The 11,878-nt window shown below is 39.9% G+C and overlaps 2 protein-coding genes across 2 annotated transcripts; one reads left to right on the top strand and one right to left on the bottom strand.

Annotated features, from left to right (window-relative positions):
* On the bottom strand, positions 1–1,996 carry LOC107711962 (uncharacterized). Its single transcript, XM_016517066.1, has 4 exons — positions 1,691–1,996; positions 1,493–1,598; positions 1,316–1,377; positions 1–557 (listed from the first exon to the last, which is right to left on the bottom strand). Exons 1-4 carry the CDS (start codon positions 1,985–1,987, stop codon positions 24–26), a joined length of 999 nt encoding a protein of 332 aa, XP_016372552.1. The 5' UTR covers positions 1,988–1,996; the 3' UTR covers positions 1–23.
* A 1,803-nt stretch (positions 1,997–3,799) lies between these two features.
* LOC107711960 (WD repeat-containing protein 6-like) lies at positions 3,800–11,307 on the top strand. Its single transcript, XM_016517064.1, has 7 exons — positions 3,800–3,964; positions 6,072–6,200; positions 6,522–9,186; positions 9,550–9,627; positions 9,742–9,858; positions 9,947–10,041; positions 10,510–11,307. The coding sequence occupies exons 1-7, from the start codon at positions 3,865–3,867 to the stop codon at positions 11,022–11,024; spliced, it is 3,699 nt and encodes a 1,232-aa protein (XP_016372550.1). The 5' UTR covers positions 3,800–3,864; the 3' UTR covers positions 11,025–11,307.
* The last annotated feature ends 571 nt before the right edge of the window (positions 11,308–11,878 follow it).

Raw genomic sequence — 11,878 nt, 5'->3', positions numbered from 1 at the left:
AGCAAACAAAGCAACATCTGAGTTTACGTCTGTAGATGTTCGTTATCCTCGCTGTCATTACTGGAAGGTGGATGATCTGTGCCGATCTTCCGTCGTTTGGCTTGATAATATCTCTTCTTGGCCCGTGCTGCCTTCTCTTTCTGTCTCACTGCTTTCCTCTTCTCCACCCACACACACTGCTGCAGCAGTAACAGACTCATCGTCTGCTGATGCTCCAGCTCAAACAGTTCTTGTCGACGTGCCTCCCATTTTGAGTTTGAGGTATAAGAGTCCATTGGCGGTAATGAATTCTCAACTGCTCCTCCGGCAGGAGCATGTGGCACTGCAGGCTCTCTGTGTGGGGTATCAAAGTTTGCACCCCTAGTCCCTGATCCCAGCCCTGAGGTGCTTCCTGCATGGGTTGGGTAGATGAGGGACGGACGGCTGGACCTGGAAGAGACTGAATGTGAGTGGAGAGGAGAGGAGGCAGTGCCAGGAGGAATCCCAGAGTTAACAGGTAGGTGAGTTGGTGAGACCAATCCAAGTTCAATAGCCAAATTCTCCTTGCTGTCTACTTCCTGTAAAAAAAGGAAGTTTAATAGCATCGTAACTGCTGTACATTTATGTAATAAGGCTCAAAAAGGCATGTTATATTGAGAATATGCATGCATTGTACATGCAGTAAACACATGAAATGTGCATTGCAACACCAGTGAAAATGTATGTGTCTAGTGTGTGGAATACTGAATATTATATAATTACCAGCTTTATAATTAACAGCAAAATTAATTGTTTGTTTTATGCATGGGAGCTATAATACAAGATTTTCTTAATGTTTTTAAAAGATGTCTCTTATGTTCACCAAGGCTGCATTTATTTGATTAAAAGTACAGTAAAAAAAAACAGTACAATTGTGAAATATTATTACAATGTCATTTATTCCTGTGATGCAAAGTTGAATTTTCAGCAGCCATTATTTCAGCCTTCAGTGTCACATGATCCTTCAGAAATCATTTAAATAAACATTTCTTATTATTATCAATGATAGAAACAGTTGTGCTGCTTAATATTTTTTTCAGGATTCTTTGAGGAATTAATAAATATATAAATATTACATTTTCACCAGCATTGCAAATTAACCACATTTCCTGTGTTTATTACATGTAAATTGTTAACCTAGTAACAATTCACATTACAACGTAAAGGTGTGAGCAAGTACACTTTCCATGCCATAAGAGAGTTAATTATATTTTTAAAATAAAATCTGCAATACAAAAGAAAACGTTTAGCTTAAGAGGTACTTTCGCAATCCTTTCAAGGCTGATTTCAGTCTTACATCATTTTGACTGTGGTCAGCATCTTCATGCTCACTCCCATTAGTGCCTGAAAGCCCCATCACTACAAAAGAGAGAATGACTCAATTAATCTCCTTCCTCGTATAATTACAGAGCTGACAGCTGGGAAGAGTGGTAGTATTTCATCCTGTAATAGAGATGACATGACTATTAATTACCTGCTCCAGGTGAGCCACCCCTAACTGAGCTATAGCTGCCATCTCCGTCTACCTCCTCCAGACAGGAGATCAGGTTTGGTACCAGGGCAATCACTTCTCTCTGCACCTGACAAGAACCACACACAACCACATTGTGTTACTAGAATTTTCCAAAGCATATAACTGAATTATAGAAGCATTAGAAAGACTTCAATTTACCTGCGTGAGGGCAGACACAGGAAGCCCAGCTGCCTGCTGTTCCTGTCGCTTCTGCAGCGCTACACGGCATTCCACCTTCAGGCGTTTCCACAGCGTCTTTAGAGACCCGATGCTGCTGGGGGGTCGACTAGGGAACGCCGCATTGAAGGCCTGAGCCAGCTCGGCCCATACAGCGTTCCGGTGCACAGTAGTGTTGGTGTCTTTCCGAAAGTCCTGGACTGTGTCCACCACCGCATGGATTCTCCGAAGCAGGAAGAGCTTCTGCTCCAGAGTGAAGTTTGGCATGCGGTACGTCATGGTGGTCAGCATGAGTGTATATATATATATATTTATTTATTTATTCATTTATATTTAAATATGCTATAATGTGTATTTACATTATTATAACATTCGTTTACAAGTCTTGGCTGAAAACTTTTTGCACTTTTTTTTGCATTTGGTAAATTATATTTATTAAAACCAACTGTTTCGTATGTTGATACTTCTGTCAAAATACAAAGTATTATTTGTAACAATTCTGCTATTTAATATTAAAGTAATTTAACCAAAATCTTCGTTTCTCTCCAAATGTTTTCAATATCAACTCACTCATCGGTTCTCGACTAATTCAGTTCGTTTCGAGAACGAATCGTTCGGTCCGGTTTTGTGAACTAGACTAGTTCAACCGGCTCATTGCAGCGGTCAGACTCGAATCGCATCGCTATTAAATGCAAGAATGAACAAAGAAGAAACAAGCCTTCAAATCACCGATTCGCCAAATAATTCAGATGCAGGTGGAACAGGCTGCATTCTATTATTATTACTATTATTATGGATCCGCTGGTCTCGTTAGCCACAGCGCTAAACCCGAGCATCGCACTACAGTAGTGAACCTGAGCTGCGAATTATGACTACAGCTTGAACTCACTGTTCTTAATGAATCTCTCATGCATTTACACAACACCCGATGCTGCTGGGGGGTCGACTAGGGAACGCCGCATTGAAGGCCTGAGCCAGCTCGGCCCATACAGCGTTCCGGTGCACAGTAGTGTTGGTGTCTTTCCGAAAGTCCTGGACTGTGTCCACCACCGCATGGATTCTCCGAAGCAGGAAGAGCTTCTGCTCCAGAGTGAAGTTTGGCATGCGGTACGTCATGGTGGTCAGCATGAGTGTATTTGTGTGTGACTGAGTAAGAAGGCTTTATACTGAGGTTCTATGTGTTACTTAATTTATAGAAAATCTACAAAGTATCGCATTATTGTTATTTTCAACAGAACAGTCTAGTTTGAAAACATGGTCGAGTTTTACATGGTAATATTTGCAGTATCACAGTGTCAGTTTTTGAGTTTTACACTCCAGCATTACAGGAAGATGAGGTTGGTTTGGTGCCGTCATGTGCAGTATACTTCCAGAGTTTCAGATGCAGTGATATGTTAAACTCTGGATGCAGGTAAACCGCTTCATCGTCAGTGTTCAACGGAAATGCATCTGGGGTCCACCTAATGCGCAAGGGGTCACCTGGCACACATGTGGAGTCTGTAGTTCAGCAGACAGAAAGCAAAATGAAGGGAATAATTGCTGTTTTAGATTTTCTCTTGGAAGAATTAATGAGACATTTGATCTTCGGGGGAAAAGCCTCATGTGCTCCATAAATTGAGTTCTGAGAATCGGTTCTTTTGAATAGTTCGTTAAAAAAAACCCGTGATAAAAACAGTTCAGCAATTACTCTACATCGTCGTCATTAAAACGTAGGTATTGCTGTTATTTATTTATTTTGCTATTACGAATGCGAGTTGTTGATAAAGGCGTTATATTATTTATATTGACCCTACTTACATGCAATCATCAGTCTGACGATTTTATCCCGAAAATATTACACTTTCTCCCCACCCCCTGGGCTTAAGTGCTCCGTAAGAAATTTAAACAACAGTCTGGGGACACGCAAAATGACGCTCCGGGCGTAAGAAAGGCAGTTCACTGGTTTGTGCATTTTATATGATTTGTATGCCATTCTCATGAGATCCGCTCAATACATATGGTTTGTGCATCAGGCAAAATGCACAAATCTACGCGTTTTAACAGTACAAAGCGCAGGACTCGTTTCATCCAATTGATCGCGAGCGTGGTGCGGTCTGTGCAGTATTGAGCAGCGCGATTGGACGCCGAGCGATGTCAACGAGGAAGCGAGAACACACATGCAGCACAAAACATGCTGGAACTGCTATGAAAGAAAATACATCACTTTTCCATTTCACCTCCTCCTCAAAATAAAGACACGATCTCTACAGGGGACGCGTAAGTCTTGATACTTGATAGGTAAACTTGATAGGGTTGTTGTTACGATGAGAAACATGCTGCTAGAAATGTCATTTTATGGTAGCTGTGTCCTGTTGACAGATGACTTACTTACGTTCATTCTTTTAATAAATGGGTAGATTCTGGGTAGAAAAAAAACACACTTTATAGAAGTCCTTTGGAACATATTAGCTGGTCATTTCAATAGTAAGTTATTTAGAGCAGGTAATGATTGGGGCATTTTGTAATTGTCTCAGAACAGTTATAAACCAACTGTCATGTTCCAAAACACAACAACCAGTTTAATAAAGCAATAAGCCCCAAGAAGCCGTGGTTTACAGTGAATTTATAACAGCTAAGGGGCTGCTCGCTTCGCGTTGTGCCTAACAACGCCCCTTAGCTGTTATAAAAACCACGGCTTCACGGGGCTTATTGCTTTTATAAAACGGTTATTCCATATACGTAGTAAGGTTTCACAGAATAAAACAGAGCAAATAAAAAGTGTAATGATATAAATAAAAACAGTATTCTTTCACCAAACAATGTAGTTCCTCAGAAACAGTTGTGGTTCCAACAAAGTGGTTGCCGAGCAACACAGGAGTAAACAACGCGGCTCAACCAATCAGAATCAAGGACCGGAACTATCCGTTTTATAATATGAATTTTCCAACAGGGTCTTGAGCTAAATTATACAAACAATGGTGTTTGTTTACATGACATCCCCTTAATAATCCAGATCAGGGATTTTTTTGTCAACCGAACCGCTTTGACCTTAAGTATTTATTTGTAGTACACCTGAGATTTTTAAAGTTATTTAACCATACATTCACATGTTCATGGTTCTCTGATGTTAGGTAAGTCAAATGGCATGCAGGTAAACATAATAACATTTAATCTTTTTTTAGTCAAGGTTTTGTTATGATTGTTTATATTCAGAAAAAATATATATATAAATCCCCAACACAACATCACAAAACATTTTAATACAATATTTCATTAAAAAATTTAATTATATTTTTCTAATATGTTTTTTAATCAAATACAATACTAATGTGATTCAAGTTTCAGACGTGTGTGGGATTTGTATATATTTTTTCTAAAATATTTTTTTCTAGTTTATAATGTATTTCCATCCCACAGAAATATGGATGATTCAGGATTGCATGGCATTAGATATATTTATTTATTAGAATGTTTTTTAAATTATTCATTTTAATTGTATATTTTAATGTTTAATTAATTAATAGCTCAGAAATTGTTCCTTTGTGAGCCCCAGCATCAACCATTATGAGGATATTTAAAAGTGTAAAAGCATATATAAGTAATAATAATCATATATATGTACACACAACACACACACACACACACACACACACATATATATATATATATATATATATATTATTCAACATAAAAAAATGTGAATTAACATTAACATTGAGTGATAATATTTCAAAGTGATTTCCATATAGATAGATAACAAATATTGTATTTACCTTCTTTAGAAACCTTCTAGTAAACTCTGTTAATAGAGATTAGAAGTATAATGAGAACACAATTACATTTTAAAGCATCCGTGTGAAAAACAAACCTGGAAAGAGTCGTGAAGATTTGGGGATAAAAATTTTATATTCTTAGTGCATTCCAGTGAATTATTCATGGGATATATTGTAAAATAAATTGGGAGAGCAGACCACAAATGCACAGTATATGTTGTCTTTTTTCATATTGTTACAGCAGAATGGAAAGGAAAAAAGAAAATAATCAGGAGGAGAAGAATGCAGTGGACTGAAAAGAGCTCTGTAGAGCTATAGATATTGTTATTTTACCATGTCACATTAAAATACCAAGCTTTATTTTGTTCTCCTGCTGTTTGAAAATAGAACATGGAAGAAAATATTCAGCTCATTCAGTCAAACTGACGGATAAGAATTATTTGTTGCACATCTGTATGATTCGTTTCAGTCTTTTTGAGTGGAACTTCTCCGCAGTAGGTTTGTTAGGAAAAAGGTGAATAGTAAATGCCATTGCAAACAATATGCATTGAATTCAGTTTCATTTACTTGATAATAGTGAATAATGCTGTGATGTTTTTGTTGTGCTCCAGAAGTCTTCAGCCTGCCGTTCAGACCGCTTGAGATGGCATCTCCTGTAGAGTCTGCTGTGATGAAGAGCACTGTGCTTGTTGCTCCAGTGACTGCGCTGGAATTCCTTGGGGAGGACTTACTGCTGACAGGTGACTGACATTCATTCTTTTAATGAACAGGTAGCAAAACATCAAGCTAAAAATCAATTTTGGAATAAAGTATGCAGGCTATGACTCATGGGCCAATTTTGAGGTGGTTTTTCTGCTGGAAGAGTTCAATAGGCTAAGTTCTGTATCCTAGCAAAGAGGGGTTGTGTTATCTTCTTCTGCTGAATTTCCTTGTGTTTGGGAAATGCACAAATGTCTCTCAATATCCATAATTGTATTTGTGTATTTATCTCTATGAACATATTTATATTCATAACATATTAATTTGATAAATTCTTTCCTGTTAATTGTGTCAATTTGTAGGTGAGGGACCAATCCTCTCTGTGTACAGTCTTCAGGCATCTCCTAAAGAATGTACATCTTTAAATGTTCTCCATAATTACCGTATCCATGGTATACGACCTAGTAGAAAATGTCAGTTTGGAGAGAGACAGTTCAACAATGTAATCTCATGTGAAAGTTCTGTTTTGGACAACGACAAGGAGGACATCATTGTTTTTGGAGGAAAAGGAGTTCGGCTTGTCAGCTTCAATACTGGAAGACGATGCCTAAAGCTCATTGGTCCTCTCTTGGAGCTTCAAGACTGGGTGCTGGACATTCATTGGCTGAAAGGACAACCCCACCCACTGTTAGGCATATCCTTGGCTCACAATGCTGTGCTGCTCCTAGATGCAGAAACTGGTAATGTTCTCTCCTTCTACTCCTGCGTAGAGTCCTGTCTTCTCTACTCAGCACTTATGATCGGTCCAAATTGGGACTCTTTAGTGCTGGTAGGTGGGACTGTATTCAATCAGCTTGTGCTGTGGAGGCCCACAGGGACCAAACCTGATGGCCAGTCCCAGGTAGAGAGACGCCTGTTGGGCCACAGTGGAGTCATTTTCAGCCTTTGCTACCTCCAGAAATCTGGGTGGCTGGCTTCTGCCTCAGATGACCGCAGTGTTCGTTTGTGGAGTGTCGGCACATTGGGTGGAGATTCAGGCTGTGGAGAGGAATCCCCAACATGTCTTCGAGTGCTTTATGGGCACCAGGCACGGGTCTTCTGTGTCAGGCTTGCGCCAAACCGTGTATTCAGTGTAGGAGAAGATGGAGCATGCCTGCTCTGGGAATGGGGAGGTGAAGGAAAGGTTGGGCATACGTTTAGAGGGCATAGGTCAGGTGGAGTGAGGGCTCTGGCTGTCAGCAAGGGAAGTATAGGCTGTAAGGAGGGATGGATGGCTACTGGAGGTGCAGATGGTGGGGTAAGAGTATGGAGAGTGGCAGAGGAGAAGAAAGACGGTAAGGAAACTAAGGCAGAGACTCTGGATCTGGGGTTTAAAGGGCAGGGTTGTCCCAAAGTGGTCCGATTAGTGGGTGAGGGTGAACCGTATACAGTTCTGGTCTGTACTGATCAAGGAGAGGTGTGCCTTAGTCAGGGTGACACCTGGGATGTCATTTGGCAAGGGGGAGCAGAATTCCAGTCCTATTGTGTAATGGAGATCACAAGCATCCAAGTCCAGAATTCAGATTGCATTGTGTGGGTGTGTGCAGTGGGTAATCTGAAAGGAGGTGTCCAGGTGTTTCTTGTAGGGCAGCCAGGTGTGGGAGTCTTGCTAAGAGCTGGTGAGGGTAAAGTTCACTCTGTACTTTGGGTCAAGGGACTGTTTGAAGGGTCCTGGAGTTGGTGTCTTCTTGCATCGGACTCTGAGGGACTGGTTTATCGATGGACAATAAAAGTGATAGAGGATGAATCGGGCCTGCATATGAAAGAGGAAACTCTTCTTCCATTCCTGCTGCCACCCTGTGCCAAACGCTGGCTGACTGCTGCAGTTACCTTGTCCCAGAGAAAGGGGTTGTACCTGTGTGGTGACCGGAGAGGGTCACTACTGCTCTACACTGAAAGAGGAGAGAATGACAGAAGAAATGATGGTGGAGAAAGAAGAACGGACTTACAAGATCAAGAAACTGAAAACAAGCAAACAGACCATGGTGGTCCTCTGTCTTCCATCAGTACCCTTTATGGAGTCCATGGAAAGCAAGGTGTGACTTCTGTGTGTGAATATCAAGACTTATGTTACAGTACAGGTCGAGATGGATCTGTAAGAATACTAACTGTTGAAGAAAATATTCTGAAGGTGCGTAGAGTTCAACGGGCCTGCAAAGGCATGGAGTGGATAGAGAAAGTTCTGTTTCTGGGCTTGGATGGACTAGAGGTACAGGGAAAGTTGCTGAATGAGAGAACTGAGAAGAGGAAGATCGATCAAGAGAGTGCAATCATAGCCGAAACTCGGTTTGTAATGGTTGGCTTCCACTCGGTCCACTTGGTTATATGGGACCCTCACAGACAAGAGAAGCTTTTATCAGTTGCCTGTGGAGGCGGCCATCGATCCTGGGCCTACAAACACCCAATAAACATGGACACAGATCCTCAAGCACATACACTTGGACAAGGTACCCTTCTGTTTATCAAGCATGGTGCTGTCATGGCATCACGTTCATTAGCATCAACAGAAACCGATGTGAATGCACACACCCTGAAAGAGGGGCTACATGGACGAGGCATCAGCTGTGTTTGCCACCTTGGTAGTCTGACGAAGACTGGACAGTTGTCAGAACTTTGGGAAGTTTTTGTTACCGGAGGGGAGGATACCACAGTAGGTGTACTTGCCATCAGACCACAGAGTGGAACTGTTAAGGTGCTTTCAGTTCTAACGGACCATATCTCAAATGTTCGTGCTCTGGCTGCAATCAGAAGAGGAGAAACTAATGAAAAAGGGAGAGATGACGTGACAGATACCTCCTCTCTCTCTTCTTTGGTGTTCTCTGTGGGTGGCCGGGCCCAGCTGCAGTGTTACCGGCTCCTGATGCATTTGGATGAGCAGCAGAGTCAGCCAATCTGTCAGGTCACTCAGATAGCTGGCCATCGATTGGATGAACAGTGGGAACGGAAGCGGAACCGACACAAGACTGTCAAAATGGACCCAGAGACAAGGTGCATGTGTGTTTGTGAATGTATATGTTAAAATACTCTCTACTTTACAAGTTTGGATCTAGAGATAAGTTTGAAAAGTCATTTTTATTATCTTAAAGGGATCGTTGACCCAAAAAGAAATCTTTCTTCCGTATAACACAGAAGATATTTTGAAAAATGTTTCAGTGTTGTTTTTTTTCTTGACTATACAATGAAAGTCAATTGGGTCCAATGTTGTTTGATGGTTGGTTGCAGCTGTTTTGAACATTTCTAACCACCAGAGGGCGGACAATACAATGTACCCCCTCCCCATTGTAATTGTAATTTTCTTACAGAGAGATTACATTATGATTTTATTGTGCAAATGCTTTCTCGTGTTTGCAGGTACATGTCTATGGCTGTGGTGCAAAATGGGACTGATTGTGTCTTACTGGCTCTGGGCTGTAGTGATGGTGCAGTAAGGTAACTTGGTTTGAGATTATGAACATATGAATTTAAATGAGTTTCATAAAAAATGTTTAATGTTTTTACTTTCTATGATTAATGTATTGAGACTGTGTGTGTTTTGAATTGTAGGCTTTTCTGCGTGACTGAGAGCAGTAGGAGTGTTGACATGCTTTGGGAGTCTTTTTACCATCAGAGGTGTGTGCTCAGCGTCGCCACCTACAAGCTGGAGGACTCCCAGGACAGAAAGTAAGGACATGCTGTACATTTATAAAACACTTATTCCATATTTAAAATTTTCTTAGACTTACTTTCCTTTGTCCTCTTTCTGTCTCAGGCTTTTGTTGCTGTTCAGTGGCACTACAGATGGTTGTATATCTGTGTGGGATTTAACAGCAGTTTTGAACAGTAAGGCTAGTGTCAGCTGGCAGGGTGAGTCATACATACACCAGAACATAAACACTTGTGTGTTTTTTTTTTTTTTAAATAACGTGATGATTTTTTTTTTATGTTTGTATAACTGTGTGTGCTTGTTATGCTTTAGTTAAGAAGAACTTAAATTATTTATGTTTTGTTCGCATTTGTAATATAATATGTTAAAAGGGATTGTTCACTCAGAAATAAAAAATCTGTCTTTATTTATGTTGTTCCCTACCTGTCCCTGAAAATGTGCTTATTATTATTATTTTTATTTAAGAATCTTAAAGACTCAAAAGATGGAGTATGTCTGTTTCCATAAAATTAAAAAATAATTTTAAATTGATTACAAACCCAAGAGCATAAAAAACCGACTGAATCCATGTCAGAACCCGTAGTTTTGGGTGCCATCAGGCTTGAAACTGGTTATAGAACTCTACAATATGTGTATGCTAATAACAGTTTACCCTGTCTGTGCTTCAGGTCCATCAGCCCCGTTCTTTTCCATACCTGTCCATCAAAGTGGAGTCAATACGCTTGCCTTATCACCTAGGAGAGAGATGAGGCAAATGGAGGAAAATATTATCTCATTGGCCAGTGGTGGAGATGATGGACAGCTGTCTCTACTGCATATTAAGATAGATCAGAAAGGGCAGGAGAATGGAGGCGTGTCTCTACAGCTGCTTTCTCATTGTTCAGTGCCCCTGGCGCACTCTTCCCCTCTCACAGGGTTATGTTTACTAAGCCCCACCCTACTGGTGTCCACCTCACCGGACCAGCGCTTGTGTTTGTGGAGTGTGAACAGTGACGGACTCCGCCCACTGAAGGTGCTATTCTCACACACTGCAGATGCAGCTGGGTTGTGGGCATGGTTTGGACAAGAGGGAGGAGCCTGGGTGCTTGTTTGTGGGCAGGGCTTACAGTTGTTTCAGTTAACGGAAAGAGAGATGGATAAACTGAATGAAACTGTTAACAGGGCAATAAAAGTAGAGGAGTGAAAGAAAGTGATATTTCCACATCATGTTTCGAGGACAAAACACTGACTTTAACTTGTGATTTATAAATTAAGATGCCAAAGATTTTTAATTGTAAAATTGTAAAGATTTTCAAATAAAGATCTTTTCAAATATGTAACATTTTTACTGTGTCAGGTAAAGTACCTTGTGAGGACATTTTTATTTTCAATATGGCCTAACAATGAAAGGCAATACAGCTGTACAAGAACCAATCAAAAGTTTGGACATGCTTGACTGAATTTATGTTTCCCATGATCCTACAGACCGTTTGATATAAAGACTAGTGTTATTGTTTACTAAAACTATTAAAAATCTTTTTTTGTTGTTGAAATAATGTTGAAATAAAATAAAAGTCGATTCAAACTTATATATATATATATATATATATCCACCTTATTTTTCCCATAAGAGGGGTGTCATCCACTTTCAGCTATTCTTAGCTGTACAAAACAACTCGTTTTGTTGCTTGATATTGAAAACTGGTGTTTCTTTCCATATTATTTTGATGTGTTGTCTTAGTTATAAACACTTGTAGCACAAACAATTTGACCATTTATTGCACTTTGTTATTCTTCTTGTTATTTTCCTACCGCGGCTAATGAAGCGGAATTCTCACACATTCACAGAAAACAGCTTACTTCCCCATTGAAAAATAAGGTGGATATATATTATCATTATTATTTTTTTACGAGATGCACCATTCAATTTGTGTTAGTTCATAGTTTTAATGTCTGTACTATTATTCTATCATGTGAAGAATACTAATAGTATAGAATTAGTAGGTTTGTCCAAACTTTTAAATGGTACCAGATATGAATTTGTGGCTGTTTAAAGTA

The sequence above is a fragment of the Sinocyclocheilus rhinocerous genome, unplaced genomic scaffold, assembly GCF_001515625.1.
Source record: "Sinocyclocheilus rhinocerous isolate Xijiao unplaced genomic scaffold, SAMN03320098_v1.1 scaffold1168, whole genome shotgun sequence".
NCBI classification, from domain to species: domain Eukaryota; kingdom Metazoa; phylum Chordata; class Actinopteri; order Cypriniformes; family Cyprinidae; genus Sinocyclocheilus; species Sinocyclocheilus rhinocerous.
Note: the sequence above shows the minus strand (reverse complement) of the source record. Positions and strands in the feature narration are given on the sequence as shown.

What these genes read in the sequence shown, in the direction of transcription:
- LOC107711962 (XM_016517066.1), bottom strand. Translation starts at nt 1,987, where the DNA reads ATGACGTACCGCATGCCAAACTTCACTCTGGAGCAGAAGCTCTTCCTG. An exon ending in CTGTGTCTGCCCTCACGCAG is followed by an intron (nt 1,599 to 1,690) that starts GTAAATTGAAGT and finishes GGTTCTTGTCAG; the next exon opens with GTGCAGAGAGAAGTGATTGC. An exon ending in GGGTGGCTCACCTGGAGCAG is followed by an intron (nt 1,378 to 1,492) that starts GTAATTAATAGT and finishes TCTCTTTTGTAG; the next exon opens with TGATGGGGCTTTCAGGCACT.
- LOC107711960 (XM_016517064.1), top strand. Translation starts at nt 3,865, where the DNA reads ATGCAGCACAAAACATGCTGGAACTGCTATGAAAGAAAATACATCACT. An exon ending in AAAATGGACCCAGAGACAAG is followed by an intron (nt 9,187 to 9,549) that starts GTGCATGTGTGT and finishes TCGTGTTTGCAG; the next exon opens with GTACATGTCTATGGCTGTGG. An exon ending in GAGGACTCCCAGGACAGAAA is followed by an intron (nt 9,859 to 9,946) that starts GTAAGGACATGC and finishes TTTCTGTCTCAG; the next exon opens with GCTTTTGTTGCTGTTCAGTG.